The 12,780-nt window shown below is 38.1% G+C and overlaps 3 protein-coding genes across 5 annotated transcripts; all 3 read right to left on the bottom strand.

Annotated features, from left to right (window-relative positions):
• Positions 1-87: 87 nt before the first annotated feature.
• Positions 88-2,782, bottom strand: prrg2 (proline rich Gla (G-carboxyglutamic acid) 2; the record flags this gene model as incomplete). Of its 2 annotated transcripts, XM_082177632.1 has the most annotated exons (8): positions 2,671-2,782; positions 2,505-2,536; positions 1,939-2,028; positions 1,388-1,551; positions 1,241-1,274; positions 803-932; positions 583-723; positions 88-454 (listed from the first exon to the last, which is right to left on the bottom strand). In XM_082177632.1, exons 1-8 carry the CDS (start codon positions 2,679-2,681, stop codon positions 412-414), a joined length of 645 nt encoding a protein of 214 aa, XP_082033758.1. In that variant the 5' UTR covers positions 2,682-2,782. The 2 variants fall into 2 exon arrangements, with proteins under 2 accessions (XP_082033758.1, XP_082033759.1); XM_082177633.1 differs by lacking the exon at positions 88-454 and having other exon boundaries at positions 579-723.
• An 851-nt stretch (positions 2,783-3,633) lies between these two features.
• rras (RAS related) lies at positions 3,634-7,993 on the bottom strand. Of its 2 annotated transcripts, none has more exons than XM_082177656.1 (7): positions 7,684-7,993; positions 7,282-7,375; positions 6,981-7,068; positions 6,611-6,713; positions 5,596-5,704; positions 5,384-5,502; positions 3,634-5,303 (listed from the first exon to the last, which is right to left on the bottom strand). In XM_082177656.1, the coding sequence occupies exons 2-7, from the start codon at positions 7,363-7,365 to the stop codon at positions 5,216-5,218; spliced, it is 591 nt and encodes a 196-aa protein (XP_082033782.1). In that variant the 5' UTR covers positions 7,366-7,375; positions 7,684-7,993; the 3' UTR covers positions 3,634-5,215. The 2 variants fall into 2 exon arrangements, with proteins under 2 accessions (XP_082033782.1, XP_082033781.1); XM_082177655.1 differs by having other exon boundaries at positions 7,653-7,993.
• A 975-nt stretch (positions 7,994-8,968) lies between these two features.
• On the bottom strand, positions 8,969-12,185 carry LOC309504411 (uncharacterized protein). Its single transcript, XM_082177496.1, has 5 exons — positions 11,624-12,185; positions 11,315-11,411; positions 10,996-11,155; positions 10,642-10,765; positions 8,969-10,460 (listed from the first exon to the last, which is right to left on the bottom strand). Exons 2-5 carry the CDS (start codon positions 11,405-11,407, stop codon positions 9,407-9,409), a joined length of 1,431 nt encoding a protein of 476 aa, XP_082033622.1. The 5' UTR covers positions 11,408-11,411; positions 11,624-12,185; the 3' UTR covers positions 8,969-9,406.
• Between the last annotated feature and the right edge of the window lie 595 nt (positions 12,186-12,780).

Consider the following 12,780-nt stretch of genomic DNA (forward strand, 5'->3'; position numbering starts at 1 on the left):
GAGGCGATGATGAGTGACAACAGCGACTAATTGCCGATACTGAATCGCGCGTTGTTGCACAGTCGAATTATAAAATTCAAGTTGGTCTACATTTTTCATTTTTATTAATAATGACAATTCAATTCAATTTAACATGACCAAGAAAACGCTTTACATTTTTAAAACAAACCTGATTTAAGAAAATATTGACAGTGTTTACAATACAACTCTGTTCTTTGGTGATAGTAACAAAATCATTTTAAAGAATAAAAAAAAAGAAAAAAAAGTTACCTGCTGAACATGTAGCACAAGTATAATAAATTACCTAATTAGTGACTGAAACTCTACTTTGCGGCTTACAGTCATTTCTGTCTCTGTGGCAAATGACCCCCCCCCCCCCCCCCCCCCCCAAAAAAAAAACAAAAAACAAATTCATTCCTCATTTGGAGTTTCTGTCGGCTCAGGTGGACTTCCCCTGTAAAGAGCAGAGATGCATATTTTAAAACATATTTTGAAAATGCAGCACAAACTAATTTTATAGCAGATAGTGCATCACTTTTGTATGTGATGCACATATGCAAACAAACCATTCAGAGTTCTTACCCAGAGTACGGCGGTGGGGGGGCATCGTGCTGACCACTGTGAGTCAGAGCCTCATTGTACGAGGGGAGACCCGGAGCCACAATAGACAAGGGCACAGATTCAGGTACTGGCTGCCCATCCACTCCCATATGCACAGGAACACTGTGGAGATGCAGGATCCATTAGAGTGATATTGCCACATAAAAGGCATATCGCAGTGGTAATAACAGCATGCACTTACCTTCCCCCTCTTGCATTTTTGCCTCTGTTCTTGTAGCAATAAATGCCCAGCACAGTGACTATAATCGCTGTTACTACAATAGCCACAATGCCAGCTACCAAACCAGACACATCAAGTGGGTGCAAAGTCTCTGTGGAAATCAACCAATCAGTTCATAATTCTCAACAAATACACATTTTAATTGTTTACTTAGTGACCCCCATTTTATCCCATTAGGATAAAATATTGCTCAATAAAATACTATTTGTAGCTTGCATTTGCTTACACATATGATGATTTACAAGGCTGCTTGCTTTAGTGCTGTCAGACTAATAATAAGATTTACAATTCATTTGAAAATTGAATCCAACTGTTGGATGTGCATATCTTCAACCATCTATAAAATATCAAATAGGCCTACATTACCTTAAAGAAAAGAAGAAAAAAAATCAGCCTTACCATGACTGTTGCTATAGGTTGCCCAAAAACTGGCCTGTTGGAAAATAAAACAAACCGTGTCAAATGACTATACATAAACAATTGTTTTTCCACCTCATCTTGTATTCCCTATAAGAGTACATAAAATGAGTATACTCTTTTTCTTACCGTCAGTTTGTCATCTTCAAACACCTCTCTGGCCTCTTCATATGAGCATATTTCCTCCATGCATTCTCTCTCTATATTGCCAGGCACGACTGCCTCAAAATCCCAACTGTTTTTCAAAAGTTTACGGGAGATAAATGAACCTGCTGACTTCTTTTCTAGGAACACTGAACAACACAAGAGAATACAAAGCATAATGAAAATCACAACCCGTCACAAACATACATTTAATCACTTATTGAAACAGAAGGAACAGCGCAATACATTCAAAGGGTAATAAATGGCAGCTAATCATACGATATATGTAGTGAAAAAATTATGTTGAATTCTGGGTATGAAACAATTACCAATGTTTGTAATACACCTAAAGTCTGTAATGCAAATAAGGTTGTGCTGAGGTAGGCAATAAGTATTTGATATCATGCATGAGTGCATGGGAAGCCAACAAAAACACACCATAGTACTAATGGATTAGCAACAACAAAAGATAAACCAAAAATGGCCCACACTGGCAATAAAAAAAAAAAAAAAAGTGTTTTGCTTTTCATTATTACCATCATTTCCATTGTAGATCACTCTGCCCCAAACAAGATGCAGCAAGGATAGCAAGCTGAAACATATTGCTGGAAACCCCAGCATTGTACCTGTCCGAAAGAATGTTATAAATAATATTACAACGTTTAACAGGCTATGTTTTGATAATGCAGATAATATATAAATAATGACCTATAGGCATGTATAGCCTAACCGTAAAGAATGCGTCACAAAATATTCTCCAGAAAAAGCTTACAATGTCGTCCTCTATCGGTCATTGCACTTATTCAAAAGCAAATATTAATATTATTATATCATTGTATAAATAATAATAATAATATAATAATAATATACATATACATTAAGAAAAAAGAGAGGCATACATATACATTAAACATCCGTTTAACATCGTATTTTCAAATCGTTCAACTATTATCACATTGGTAATACATTGACAAAATTGTGCCAGCACGAGGGAATATTTATTTTTGTATAAATTGATTAACTAAAAAGTGCATATCCGATTTGAAAACGATGTAGCCTACCTTAAAACGCAGGACAGAAAGTAGAAAAGAACCCCGCTTACCTTTACACTCTGTTGTGTTCCTTACAAGGAAACTTTAAAAGAAAAACACTTTCAGATTATCCCACAGATTTCCTGTCTTGGTGCTGTAAATTATTATAGCTAGATCAACAATATGAACACAAAGAATTCACATATTCGGTTTTGATTAAACTACTTCCATATTCACCTGTGTTTCATTCACAGCGAAAACACAAGTCATCACGTAAGAGACATACCAGTTTGACAACATATTTCACGGCCGCGAGCGCTTATAGGAGTGGCAGTGGACTGGGACGTGACAAAGTTTCGGTCACCTACCTGCACATCTCAATAAACAAAGGTGTTTTGATCGCCCAATTACGGAAAAATAATTTAGTATAAGTAAGTTTTAGTGCTGTGGCTAACTGATGTACATATCGTAGTTCAATGTTGAAAATGTAATCTTCACCTTAAAACAACAACAACAAAAATGTTAGTCCACCTTGAACAGCTTCCGGTTTCAACAGTCCATTGCGTCTTGATTGGATCAACCGTTCTTTTCAATGATAGTTATGAATGGGCCTCTTCTTTGCAGGAGCCGACCTGAGAGCATCTTTTAATAAATTTACTAAAGTCAGTCCTATACACGTGATTCGTCTTATATTATCGCTTTAAAACGAAGGAACATCTATCTGTGCATTTACAACGTCACCATATTTAAATTTCCAAGTCATGCTAATATTTTTTCAGATTCTGAATTTCGCCTTGCGGTTGATTCCCTCCCAGCGATTATAATTTCCCCTTTCCCCACATGTGGGAATCATTTGCAACAATTGCTTGTAATGCGCAGGGTAGTTCTCTTATTTGATCGTTATGGTCCAATAAGAATTGAGAGACATGAGAACCGAGATTAATAACATGTAGGCTAAATAGGCTAGTAAGAACGAAGGAAAAACATTTTTTTTACCTTATTTGGTGTCTAAATGCAATAGTATGTCAATACAGCTCATCATACATTCATGAAAAATAATTCGTTAATCTTTAAATTTCCTAATTCATCAGCTCAGAGTATCTGAATTGTGTTCAAAAACGTTATGGGAAAATTGTTACAAATACTTTTTTTATAATGAATCACTCTCCAACAAATCAGTCACCCACAAATTCTTACATGAAACGTTTAAAAACATTTTAATTGTGTACAAAAGAATATTGTTAGATTTAGATACAAAATTGGAAGATAAATGGTGTCTGATCTCTCTCCAGAGCCAAGAAAAATAGCTTAAATTAAAAAAACTGACATAATCGGACTTAAGACATGAAATTATATGAATGAGAATCATCATGTAACAATGGTGTGTAATTTTGCTAACATTGCGAAATTAAATAGTGCTTTGTTCTTATTTGCAGCCGACAAACCTGATCTACAATAGAATTTGTCCCAGTAAAAAAAAAAAAAAAAATCCATGTCCCTTGATTAAAGGCCGTAAATTGTGTGTAGCAACTCCCTCGAGAGTCGAGTATACCATAAGAAACTGCTATCGTGGGACTAAGGAAAAAGCACCTTGTCTTGTTTTTATGCCACTCTACTTATGTACAGACAGAGTGACTCACTCCCTCACAACACTGACTAATATCATGCTTTGTTAGTAAATTCATTTGGCAATTCCTCTGTATCACATTTGCATCACTGTCTACTAATGAAGGTGCAAGAATCACAAGCGAAGCACGTCATATACAATAATGTGAACCTGGAGACAGAATGTCTTATTCTGCACATAAGCACAAATAGACGTACCTTCAAAAATACATCAACTTTAGACTAAAACAAAAAAAAAGAAACATACCAAAAAAATCCCACAATAAAACCACACGATTTGTCCATTTTAGTGTTAAACTACATTAGATAACTATTCACGATGACAAAGCTGGTGTGCAAACATATACAGTATAGCCTTTGGTTTGTATGAATACTAGCACTGCAGATACTGGACTCAATAATTTGAACACCACTGCTTCTCCACTAAAAATGCTCAATTATTAAAACCACATCATGTCTTAGTCATCAGACACTGCTTTATCAGGAAGAGATTAATGAAAACAAGCTGGCTGAATACATTTCTAGCCACTGATGGGTAGCAAGGTAGACTAGAGCAGCCATTTCGGTGCAGTCTCACTGACTAAATAAATCCTCCGAGAGAGGACATGCTGAACAGGGGTCTGGGCCAATAAAACACTTTCTGACTTGTCTTTGTGAGTCAATAACACTATATCATGTTGTCCATACAGACGACACCACAACCATCACAAGGTTTTTTCAGCACATCGCTTACATGGTTTGTTTAAATATGCGTTGTCACTTTTGTTCACCCCCTCCATGATGAATGTTTTTAAAAATCTCTCTCGTGGCACACAAATCAGTCTGTGACCTTTTACCATGATGGAAATAAACAAATACTGTTCTTGAATCTAAAATCAAGAGCATGATTTTACAAGGCACTACATAAAACACGTGGGCAAAATAAGACTAAAGGCCCCCCTTTCCAACAGGTTCTTTCTCATTTGATACAGCCTAGTTTCTTCTTGGGAACCATTCATACACACATACTGTAAAAGCCGCTAAAACACTGATGCGTACAGTGCCACACACACATATGCACAAACACACACACACACACACACACTGTGTAGACATATAAGGCACCAGGCGTGAGAGTGAGGGCTTCAGTCTCCTAGGCAACAGTGCAGAGGGGCAGTCAGAGCAGGGTGCAGGGACAGCCACCACTCTTCTGCTTTCTCGCGTGATTAGCGGGGAGTGGCGGACTCTCCGTCTCTTGAAACTTCCTGAGGAGAGATGGTAATGTAAGTTCATCATAATCCACAGCATTGTCAATCTCATAAGAGCTGTTTTCTATTACAAATACCTTATTGCTCGCACAACCTCCATGAAGGCTTCTTCCACATTGTGGCGGTTCTTAGCTGATGATTCCATATAGGGGATCCTGTTTTCTCGGGCAAATGACATGGCTTCCTCTCTCGAGATCTGTTTGGGGGGGGGGGACATGCACACATATGAATTGGCAGCCTATTTTTCATAAAAAAAAATTCACTCAGCTGTGGAACATGGAAACATTACCTCTCTCTGCTGGTCAAGATCTGATTTGTTGCCAACAAGAACTATGGGAAAGTCATCTCTATCCTTCACCCGCAATATCTGAGTGTGAAATTTCTGAATTTCTTTAAAACTGAAACAGAGAGAACCAACAAAAGTTCATTAGAATAACAAGTTTTACAAAAAAATGTTAAATACAGAGTTCATATAAGGTCATTATAATTGAACTCTTCTTGGATTGTAGCCTGTAAATTTAACTTACAATAAATGAATATTAAAATTCCTAAAGTTATTATTATTAACAAACAAATAAAACAATTTACATTAAATATTTTCCTGAACTGAAATATAAACTCACATAACTAGGAAAAAATTATCCAAAAAAGGAAAAGGATATGGTATATTCTAAAAAAAAATTTAATAAAAACTCAAACATAAAAATGTCACTAAATAGAAATAACACTATACTGTGCTGAGTAATTTAACTGTGTTAAATGTTTTTAAATGTTACTAGTTAATACATTATACAAAAAACAAATAAATAAACTGAAACTATAAAACTTCACTAAACCTAACAATGTATAGGCTGAACATACACATGTCGTCACTATTTTCACAAATTCATGTTTTTGTAGTTTACACAGAGAAAATAACATTATGGCTTTAAAAAACGTGCACTTTGAAACTTGTTTTCAGACCCCCAAAACGCTGTTGTCGTGTAAATGATCGGCCAAACTGCATAAACAGTTTTCTGTTTTTAGTTGAAAACGGTGTCATGTAAACGGCCCCTAAGGATTCGTACACTGTGAAACCTCAACATTTACACTGGCCACAGAAAGGCTCAGTTCAGCTGTTGAGGCTCAACTCTGCACCTGATGACATGAACACTCATAACCTGCACTTTCATTCTCATCACAAACACATTCTGTGGTTTTATTTTTAACACACACACTCTCTGTTCTCGTCACACAGAGAAGTTAGGAACCATCTATTTGCCTTCCTCTCATGCTCACACAAACACACTCTGGAAAACACCTACCTGCCACGGTCATTAAGAGCAAACACCAGTAAGAAACCCTCTCCAGAGCGCATGTACTGCTCTCTCATCGCTCCAAACTCTTCTTGTCCTGCTGTGTCCAGGACTAATGGCGGACGACACGAAAACAAAAACATACCCCAGGTAAATAGAGGGGAATATACAAGGCGAGCTGATCCACACAAACAAATCACATTTTAGTCATTTAAACACAGCTGGCATGATGTTGTACTGACAGCAAGTCAAAACAAAACCTGGGCAGGAACCCGTAGTCAGCAATGAATCATCAATGATGCAACTCTGACAAAAACCTCCCTACTGAGGAAACATGTGGAGCTTTTAATACTCATTCCTTCCTATAAAGAACACATACTGTCTAATCGTGTCTCCTTTCCATCCACGGTGCAGGTTTTGGTGTACGAGTCTTCAATGGTCGGGTCATAGTCAGACACAAAGTACGACTGTAAAAGAAAACAAAGAAAACATTTTGGTTCACCAACTCCTAAACAAGGGCTTTAACATGAAGGAACATGCAGAGAAAAGCCCACTGCATTTTGAACGTCACACAACTCTTACAACACACCCACAGAAATAATTACCACCGCGTATTTGCCCCATGTTGCGACATAAATACATCTTTATTTCATACAAAGTACTAAAAAACACACACTTACCTGAATGAACTGAATACTGAGGGCGCTTTTCCCCACACCTCCACCGCCCACGACCACCAACTTATATCTTTCTTCCGTTGACATGGTCCTACTCCTGCAAATATGTAACATTAGGTTATTAAACAATCCTAATCATGTCGTATTACTCAACTAAAATGGTTTTAAGAGAAATAATACTGCCCTACGGAGCATACAGATTTGAGACCGTAAAAGGCCTGGCTGGCATCGTTGATAAACCTCTACAATAGGCTACAATGTTACAGATTTGGGCAAGTATGTATCACAATCAAAGCTCCATGATTCAATATCTACAAAACAATAGCATTTGTAGAATCAGATTGATAACTCTAAAGTGGAAATAAAACAAATACCTCGCTAGTCTGAGCAATGACCGCCGATTACCTTTCTTCCGCAGCCGCCTTGAGTAAATTAGCCTTCTGGTGCCAAGTTAGCGACTCGAAAGTCAGACAACTTAGTCCACTGCCAACCCGCGAATACTCTGACAACTTTAATACACTATATCCGCAAGATTTAGCCGACAAATTCTCCCTTTTGTACAAGCGATAAAACCATCTTGCTTATGGAGATAAACAGCGAATTCCAGGCTTAAAGGAATGTCCGCCCTCTGGATTTTTCTTGGTGATTTCTGGACTCTCTCTTGCTTCCGATAGCTTTTTTTCATGACCAGGGGCAACTTTTTTTTTCGTCTTCAGTGAATCTCATACGCATGCCTGAAATGGGCGTGGCTTCCATTGTTGTTTTTTTCATCGCACGAATCATTTCGTAATCGGTGAGCCTTGGCGAGTTCTAATTGGCTGATGCGAATGATTCGATGAACTATTCTGCTGTTACTACGCTTGTATTTCCGCAATAGAAGGCTAGGCTATATGATAAATGTGTAATTCGAGCGTCGTCTTTCCCATATTTGGCCATGGGCCTGGCTTGTCTGAGTTACGGTAGATGTTTTACACGAGCGTTAATTCTGCATTCATTGTCCGTTTTTTATTCAGCTCGAATGATATAAATAAGCGCAAGAGTTAAAAACAGGAGTAATAATCTATTGAAAAATGTTGATTTAACATCAGGCTGATTTAAACTTGATGTTTGTCGAGATAGAATATTTTGTATCTTATATTTATTTATTTATTTAATGGTGCATTTCATTCCTAGTGAGTGATATGTAATATGTTTATTCCGTACATTTGCCTTTGTTCTTATAGTATATTCATGTGTAATTTCTTGGCAATATCAGTGTGGATGCTGAATCACTTTTTGGCTTGTATTAAACTAAAACCTCCAAGAATGTGACAAACAGGGAGTAGCAGGCTAAACATATTTTGGAGACACCCACCAGTTACTGTCTTCCTTCCCAACATGTATGGGGAAATGGTGCTCCTCTTCATTGTGACTAAACCAAGTAAGGAGACTAAATTTCAGTAGCCTGATGCAACAAATTCCTCAGCTTTAGAAAACCCTTCGGTATAACTGTAAGGATATTATAATTACTATGTTTTTTCTTAACTTAAAAGGCACAGGTCTATAGCCCAACTGATCAACATGGCTCTTAAATTCAGACATGATGTAGAGGTAGTGGATCTTACCTCTTTTATTGCTAGATTTTGTCTTTTAATAACATTTTATTATAAAATTCACTAAAATAGTTGCTAAAATGAAAGAGACAGAGAAATAAAATAATTGTCTTTAATGAACACTTTTTCAATACAAGCTATAGTGTTAAAATTCCACCTGCAAAATACCCATTTATAAATGTCAATTATCAGTGTATTTTAATAAATAAAGTCACAGGCAGGCTGTGCATTATAACAGAACAAATCGCAAGTGTTTTTTCAGACATTCTGTCATTTATACATATCACCAGTCCATCAGATGACTTGAGTCTGTCAAACACTCTTATAGGAACATGCAATTTCATCAAATAAATAAGTGAATTCACACACTCATACATTATGCTTTTTCACCCATGTCGCTGTCTTCATTTAAGTTCCTTCTGCTCAATGGGGAGGTAGCCTACATAATAAACAGTTCCTTAGCAATGCCTCTCTGAAAAGTCCTCGTTTACACTTCATCTTTAAGTAGTAGCGCAGTTCATACAACCAGTCCCTCTTCAACATCTGTACGGCAAAGCAGCCTGTCCCACTTTAATACGTGGGCCGAGTAGGACCCCAAGCAGCATGCGTTCTCCCCAGTCTAGTATTTTGTTAACCGTTAGACTGACTGGAGATAAGAGGCTGTTGTCTCCATCCATACCCTCCACTGCTTCTACACCACTGGTAACCTCCTGTGAGGAGGTTTTGATCTCATATGGTCCCTGGATCTGCCTGTGTGGTCGTGTGCTTGAATGGTTCACTTGGTTTGTTTTTTGTTGCTCTTCATTTACTCTGCGGTTTAGTTTATTCTTTATTCTTTGTGATCTTGAGCAGCTGTGTCTAGCTGACGCCTCCTTGTTAATAAACCTGTTTGCCTCTTTTGGATCTGTTCTGGTTTCTGATGCTGACGGCTCCATATCGGCTCTTCCCAAGTCCTCTAACGCCCCCGTCTGGTCAACTGCGGAACGGCTCTTCCTCAGATCACAGCTGTTGGCTGATGACCCCTTCTGGTGAGTCTGAGGAACTGCACCCACTGGCGTAAGGGAAAGAGTAAGGCTTTTGCGTTTATCCGCTAGAGATGGAATCTGAAGGTAAGTAGGCTTAGGTAGGTTGGACTTTGGTGAATCCTGCTGTGTCTGAGATGTGATGTTTACTGGTCTTTGTATCTCTACGGGATTTGTGCGGAGAGAGAGCGCTCCGAGCTTGTCTGAAAGAGATAAGGTAAACTCTGGATTCATCACCTCACAGAGTTGGCCTCTGCTCTGAATATTTTCCATTTGGTTGTTCTTGTTCTCACAGTACACGTTCGCTTTGGAATCCTCAGTACAGCCATCAATAATGCAGTTGTTGTCAATGCTATTCTGCAGGTTTAAGTTAGTTAACAGTGCCACTGTAGAACTGCTGTTGTTTTTTTCATTGGTAGGCTGCAGGCAGTTATCCAAAGGTTTGTCTGACTGCTGAGCGTGAAGGTTTGTGTTATTATTCTTCAAAGAAAGCGTTCCCTGGAAGAGCTGCAGCTGACCCAGGAAGTTAAAATTTGGTGAAATTGTAGGTCTGCGTTCTTTAACAAACCTAAAGGAATGATGAGATAGATACTTCACTCATTTGAATAATCTGCATCCATTAAATAAAAACAAACAAACAATATATCGTTCTCAATTTCATCACCTCTGACTCTTTTTATGTGCAAAATGTCACTTCTTATTACAAAGACGATGACAGAAGTAGTAGTAAAACAACGTATGCACATTACCTGTATGCATGATCCAGATCCATTTTCAGGCTATACATGACGTATGCCACAGCAAGTGCTGGAGATCGAGAGATTCCCGCAGCACAGTGAACCAAGACAGAGCAGCCAAGTGACATGGCCCCATCTGCAACATAACATATACGATATATTAAAACTTATAGTGTATACCCACCCAGGGTTTTCCAGCAGGGGACTGCTGTTTCAAATTAGCCTCATATTATTATCTTTTATTTGATTTTTTTTACACAGACAAACAAATCTATTTCCATATCGATGCTAGTAGCTAATAATGATGTAATGCAGTTGGGATGCAAATGCAGGCTGATGTAAGGAGTGGGATTCCGGGTCCCTCACCAATGAAGTGCAACGCCTGAGGGATCCAAGGAAGCAGGTCATCCCGCAGAGAGTCGTCTATTGGGATTCGGAGGTACTGGGACTGGGGTAGAAATGAAGGCTGTGGGCAACATCGGCTCACACTTAGTACGTACGAGATGCCTCGGTCAGACAAACCATCCTGTGGAAACGAACAGCGGGTGAAAGGTGAGAAAGTAACTTAAATGTTACGCACGAGGACAAACTATTGTTAAATGAAGCAAATATAAGTTAAAGATGGTTTGAGGAGGATACTCTTTAACAGCTATACTGATAAATCGTTAGAGGACTGTAAATATACCTGGGTTACGTCAGTCTCTGCACCAAGGTAGAGATGCGGCAGAATACGGGACAACGGCGGCCGCTCGGACTGACTGTCCCTGTAGTACACCATCTCTAAAAAAACACACAAAAACACACAATTGCTGTGAAAAAATACACAGAAAACAACTCTTTGTGTAGGCCTATATGACGCACTAAACAGACAGCCATAATCATAAAAGCAGGCCAAATGGTATGCCTAAAAAGGATTAAAAGTTTTGATAAATTGCATTTAACAATGATAATTGACAAGATACACGTTTAGAATAAACTAAAACCTGATTCTCACCAGTCCAGTCAGTTGTAGATCAGCAGAATGAGCAGGAAGTCCACAAAGGTTGGAAAAGTCCAACAAAGCTGGATGAACGTTGTAAATAGCACAAACAGGAGGAAGCATATAACGCGTGAAGTAAATATGTATCTGCGCGATTATAAACAGTTCCTTGATCTTTCTTCTCGGTAGTTGTGCTCCCGTGCTCCTCTCCGTTCTGTCTGTGCTTCTCGCATTATTTGTTGTTATATGTCTATACCTGCGCGAGGGAGGAAAAAGATGAGGTCATCCCGTTTCCAGAAGCTAAGAATAGTACAATTCTATGTGATGTCATTTTCAGCCAATCGGCGGCCAGGCTTGGTCTTTGACGTGCGCGCGGGCACGCTCTCGCTCTCGCTCGGTTTGTTCGCCATCATCAATTTGCCCTGAAGACCTCGGCATTTTTATTGTGATGAATCGTGTTTTACTCCCGGTAGCCTTTTAGACAGAAACACGCCGCTTTCATTTGCAAATCGAGTGCGTGTAATCAGTCAAATGAGACTCTTTTATATCCTGCTAGATTATTTTGTAAGCAGACTCACTCGTGTGCAACTTCCCATGCGAGCAGTTTCTCTGGTAAACAAAATGTATAATTCAGAACGCTTAGTTCACTAGTCCACATTTACCTATTGATATAATATTTATACTATTTTAAACAACCTCACGTAGTGCACTGCAACCTGCATCAAACATTACGTTATATATGAATTATGTCATGTGTTAAGTTGAATTTTATTTCTCGAGCTACAGCTGCAAAAATAACAATAATAATAATAATAAAAAGATTCAACTGTAACACACTTTAAATTAAATGAATGTGAATTTATTCAACTGTATTAATGCTACCATACTGGACTACTAAACAGCTGTCTTGCATTTCCCATTTAACCAGGCAAATTAATTTACAATAATGGGATAAGACATTGTCTTTAAAATCTTGCATAAAAGAGTTTTGCATGTTTACTGGACAGATGCATCAAATCTTTTAAAATAAATGTGCCGGCCAAGCTAATCATAAGCTTGGCCCACCCTGAGTCTTATGGCGTTGGGTCTTATTTCAGGTCCAAAAATATAAATTATACTGTGAAACAAATAACACTTATGTATAAAATATTATTTTCTATAAATTTGACAGC

The sequence above is a fragment of the Leuciscus leuciscus genome (assembly GCF_965113295.1).
Source record: "Leuciscus leuciscus genome assembly, chromosome: 1".
Taxonomy (NCBI): Eukaryota; Metazoa; Chordata; class Actinopteri; order Cypriniformes; family Leuciscidae; genus Leuciscus; species Leuciscus leuciscus.

What these genes read in the sequence shown, in the direction of transcription:
- LOC309504411 (XM_082177496.1), bottom strand. Translation starts at nt 11,407, where the DNA reads ATGGTGTACTACAGGGACAGTCAGTCCGAGCGGCCGCCGTTGTCCCGT. An exon ending in TCAGGCGTTGCACTTCATTG is followed by an intron (nt 10,766 to 10,995) that starts GTGAGGGACCCG and finishes GTTATGTTGCAG; the next exon opens with ATGGGGCCATGTCACTTGGC. An exon ending in GATCTGGATCATGCATACAG is followed by an intron (nt 10,461 to 10,641) that starts GTAATGTGCATA and finishes TCATTCCTTTAG; the next exon opens with GTTTGTTAAAGAACGCAGAC.
- rras (XM_082177656.1), bottom strand. Translation starts at nt 7,365, where the DNA reads ATGTCAACGGAAGAAAGATATAAGTTGGTGGTCGTGGGCGGTGGAGGT. An exon ending in AAAGGAGACACGATTAGACA is followed by an intron (nt 6,714 to 6,980) that starts GTATGTGTTCTT and finishes GTCCGCCATTAG; the next exon opens with TCCTGGACACAGCAGGACAA. An exon ending in GAGGTTGTGCGAGCAATAAG is followed by an intron (nt 5,304 to 5,383) that starts GTATTTGTAATA and finishes ATCTCTCCTCAG; the next exon opens with GAAGTTTCAAGAGACGGAGA.